Source organism: Gossypium arboreum, chromosome 13 (assembly GCF_025698485.1).
Source record: "Gossypium arboreum isolate Shixiya-1 chromosome 13, ASM2569848v2, whole genome shotgun sequence".
Classification (NCBI taxonomy): Eukaryota; Viridiplantae; Streptophyta; class Magnoliopsida; order Malvales; family Malvaceae; genus Gossypium; species Gossypium arboreum.
This window is the reverse complement of record NC_069082.1, coordinates 8,212,665-8,217,487: the sequence shown is the minus strand read 5'-3', so window position 1 is coordinate 8,217,487 and position 4,823 is coordinate 8,212,665. Positions and strand designations below refer to the sequence as shown.

The 4,823-nt window shown below is 36.8% G+C and overlaps 1 protein-coding gene across 1 annotated transcript; it reads right to left on the bottom strand.

Moving 5' to 3' along the window:
* LOC108464277 (polyadenylate-binding protein RBP47B-like) lies at positions 1–4,605 on the bottom strand. Its single transcript, XM_017764474.2, has 6 exons — positions 4,028–4,605; positions 1,765–2,245; positions 1,259–1,341; positions 1,052–1,182; positions 735–828; positions 1–460 (listed from the first exon to the last, which is right to left on the bottom strand). The coding sequence occupies exons 1-6, from the start codon at positions 4,406–4,408 to the stop codon at positions 320–322; spliced, it is 1,311 nt and encodes a 436-aa protein (XP_017619963.1). The 5' UTR covers positions 4,409–4,605; the 3' UTR covers positions 1–319.
* Between the last annotated feature and the right edge of the window lie 218 nt (positions 4,606–4,823).

The following is a 4,823-nucleotide window of genomic DNA, read 5'->3' as shown; positions in this document are numbered from 1 at the left end:
TTCAGAAAATTGGTGATAAACTCCACCTTTTTAATTGTCAGTGAATTGATTCTGAACAAATAAAAAATTTTCGAGAAAACGAAAATCTTCCCAACACATTAAAAAAACGAAGAAGAAGAAAACTCTCAAACACAATTTAAAGTTGTAAATAAATCCAGCAACAAAATTCTTTAACCTGAAGATCCAGCTAAAGCAGCAAGCAAAACCCATCCTACCTAATTGGTAAATCTGATGAAAAAAATCTTAAAAACTTCACCTGAAAGTTCAGATTACAAGCCATTGTTAATTCTCAGACATGCTTTCATCTCTTAAACCCCTGTTAAGATGCACCCGGAATAGCAGCTGCAGCATACATGCTCGGATCCTGATTTGATGGCGTAGCATAGCCGTAACCATAACCACCATATACTTGCCCTTGATAATATCCTCCATTCCACTGGTTACCCGAATCGGCTCTCCACTATCAAAAACCGATTCTAAGAAGTAAGCCGAACAAGTCGAAGGGAAACAATAGCAGTAGAGAGGGCGAATGTCATAAACCACTTTTAGGAGATTGTATAAGTCATGCTATACTATTATATTATGTAACCTCAGGCGTATTAATTAGGACTTAGCCAAAAAATTCTTTTTTTTTTCTTTCCGTAATATAAGCATTTCGCAATGAGCAAGGCAACAATGGGCCATAAGACAGTTGCCACTGGTAAGAACATCAGTTTAGCATAAATTAAATTTACCTGTTTGTTTACATTGCGACCCCAAGAAAGACGGACAGTCTGCTTCCCTATGGTTGTCCCGTTCAAACTCTGGATTGCTTCCTCAGCGTTCTTCCTAAAATGGATATACATTACATTACAACAGGCTCATTATTGAATAATACACCCACATTACCGACTGTCAGAAAACCTATCTTCTGCATCACTTAAAAATGTGCATCAATGTTTTTATGGTGTTATCAACGATGGAACTCTAAATAACATTTTTTAACAATATAGTTACCACACTTTCAACATTATGTAAAGTATAATGTGGTGAAGTACATATAGGGAGGCACCTGTTCACAAATTGCACAAACCCGCAACCTTTTCCAGGTGGTATTTTCACAGAGACGATCTCACCAAACTGGGAAAAGGGTTGTCTGAGATCATCATCACTAACATCGGAGTCAAGTCCTCCAACAAATATCTGAAAGAAACATAACCTTGTCATCAATGGTAGATATAGGGGAGAAGATAGCAAAAATGGAAAGAAAAGGACTTACGGTTGCATTATTTGAATCATTATCGTATTGAGAACCTTGGGCTACAGCACCATTTGATGCATGTCCACCAGCCAATACCACAGCTAACAAACAGGAGAACAAAAATATAATCATTCAACTAAAATTCACACTGAGTTTTACAATACAAAATGCAATGATTGGAAAATTTTACATTTAAAAAAAGAAAACACTAGCTCAGCAGTCATTCATTCAACCGACAAAAGAACATGATGACAGATGGAATAAGGAAAATCCTGTGACCCTGATACTGAACAAAATAGAATGTCCATATGATGAACAATTTGAAATAGCATAGTTCACCATATTAAAACGAGCCTGAAATGAAGAATAGATCACGACATGCTCCACTAACGTAGAAGTATCAATCACCTCACCATCACCATTATGGCAGAAATCATAGAGAACCCAGAAATGGCCCCTGCATGTTTATCCCTCACAGTTTTACTCAACTGGACTAATTTGTCATGGATAAAATATTAAGGTACCTTGTGAAGAATACTGTTGCTGATATCCGGATGCTTTCTTGGGAGTAGCAACACCAATTCTCATAGGTCTACTTGAGCAATACACACCATTCATTTCAGTCATGGCCCTTGACCTTTCATTTTCATCACCAAACCTAACAAAACCGTAACCTTTAGAACGACCAGTATTTGAATCAATAACAACTTTTGCTCCTTTGACAGATTGAAATCTACTAGAAAAGGTTTCATGCAACATTGTATCAGTTACATCCGCAGCCAAATCTCCTACAAATATAGATAGGTCAGAGCCTGAATCAGGTCGCCTTTCATTCACACTGAATGAAGCCCAATTCAAACGAAAAGCCTGTTCAGTATTTGGCATTAAAGAGCCATTATAGCTTTGCAAAACCTTTTCAGCTGCTTCCCGTGAGTAAAATTCCACGAATCCATATCCTTCAGACTGACCAGTTTGCTTATTGCGTATGATCTTTACAGAAGAAACCTGGATTTTGAAATGCCAAATGTCCATAAGCTAGGTAAAACAATGATGACAAGAACATGTCATATGGATAATTAAGTAAAATTTTCAGAAAGGTACTGGTCACACATCAAGAATATGATATGCAATGAGCACCTAATCGTCAAAGAAAATAAAACCACTAAAGCCTTGTCAGATTTTAAGCTTCCAAAGAATAGTAAAAGGTAGCAAGTCTTTTTAGCCCCTCCTAACCATATTTTTTTTTTTTTCAAGTAACACAAGTAGAGAAATCAAGAAAGCTTTCTACATGATTAACGATACATGAGAGATTTTCTCATAAACAAATTCCAACAAGATCCAAGCACCTTCTCTGAAATGGTGTTCGTAACTTTACACTACCATGTAGCCATCTCAGTAACCTTTCAATCCAAAGCAAGAGGATTCTATTTCCAGTATTTATGAACAAGTTATCTATGTTGGAAATCTTAAATTGAAAAAAAAAAAAAAAAGCATCTCGAAGTCTTAGAGAAGTCCATGTAGCAAGGCAAAATGCAAGCAAAATTGATTTTAACATCTAGCCTACCTCCAATACCCCACCCCCTCATTAACACCCAACATGAGAGGATGTTATGCTTCTAGTTCTAACTAACACACCTGTCACGTGCAAGTCTCTAGAAAGAAAGTGCAAGCTGAAAGATTAAAGAAGCATTATACTGTCAAAAGGCAACCAGGCAATCATAGGTGAAGAATTAAAAAGTTGTTTCTAGTATTCAAACTGAAAGCTCTTCTACCATGTTAAATTAGGTGACTACTTATCATAAAAGCTTAAATTGATAAGAAACAATCCAACCACATCCATTTAATGTTCTACCAAGAACGACGTTAGACTCTGCTATTGCTTCAGCTTTTGATGCAAGTAGTGGATTATGTATGATTAATCCACTTCTAATTCAAGTTTATTAAATGAGATGCAAGCAGACTTCAACCAAAACCAAATCCTCTAACAGTCGACAACAGCATAACCCGATTTTTCCGCATTTAGTCAATATTACTTAATTACGGCAATTAACAACAGTCTATTGATCCGTTCAGTCGTATTTTAATGAACCAACTTTAACATTCAAGACATACAAGTTAATCTAAATAAATTACCCTAATTATACTAAGAAAAATAAACCACAAACTTAACATTCCTTGTATCTTTTAAATGAACTAAACCACAAATTGTCTATAATACACTTCATGAATGATCAAGGCGCAGTTACCTCTATCCTAGCATTGACAAGACCAACTTATTTATGGGAAACAAGCTCTTAACTGCAACCATTTCATAAACTTCAAACCTTAATTACCCTTAAACCTCTGTTATCTCCCTAACTATTTCCAATATCGGCATGCACGTTCCCAACCCAGAAACACTATCAATCCAATTAAACAAACTAGCACTCCCATTATCATATAGTTTATTATAAAATTATTGAGTAAAACAAACAATTCACAATCGAATAAATAGCATTTCATTCCTACTAATCGAACCCAAAAAGACTATCTTTACTGAATTAGGTTTTGTATAAGTAGCGAATTGCGTTCCTACTTCCTAGCTCTCATTTCCGCACAAGACCGATCTGCATTCCAGCTAACATTGCTAGCTCAGCAAACAAGAAATGGCAACAAAGGAACAAAACCAAAAAGATTCCTTAAAACCACAAAAAAGAAAAAGAAAAAAAAATCTAAAGCAAGATTCAAATATAACAACACGTACATCTATTATTCAATGATAATAATACTATTATTACTGCTTTTTACCTCTCCAGTGTGAGAAAAGCAACTATGAAGATAACTCTCATCCATCCAATGAACTAGGTCACCAACCCAGATCGTTTTAACCTCATCCGAGTTAGATCCATGTTGTTGTTGTTTCGATGAGTAGCTTTGCTGCTGCTGCTGGTATTGCTGTTTACCTTGCTGTTGTTGATATTGTTGGTACTGGAAATGATTATTATAAGCCATATAATGATGAGGGTACATCATCATCTGTTGCTGCTGCATCATTACCATAGCCGCCGTCGTCGGGTACTGCATGGCTCCCATCCACTGGTTCGCCACCCACTGCGGCGGTTGTTGCGGCGGCTGCTGTTGTTTTTGTTCTTGATTTGAGCTCAAATCAGTAGCGTTGGTTGACTGCATCTTGGTATGTCGATAACAACGTGATCTAACGCTCTGGGAATTGTTTTTTTCACTGTTCCACCGTAAAAATAGGCGAAAGAGAGAAAAAAAAAAAAGGTGGTAGTGTGTAAGGTTTTTTTTTTTAATAAAGGGAGGCGGTGGATCTGAGTTTTTAATGGGGGGTGAAGGTTACAACGTTGGTCTGGAGGTTGTTTTGTTGCCGTCCCGTGGGCGAGTGAGTTTAGGATGGACCCCACTTGGTTGTCGCGTGGGGTCGTGTCTTGCTGACCTGGACGGTCTGGATGCTACCGGCGGTCCAATTTGGATCTGCTTTTACTCTCTCTTTTTCTCCTTTTAATTTACTTATTATAAAAAATAATTAATTAATTTATTTGGTTGTAGTAATTGAATTCTGTCAAGGGCTTTCACTACTTGC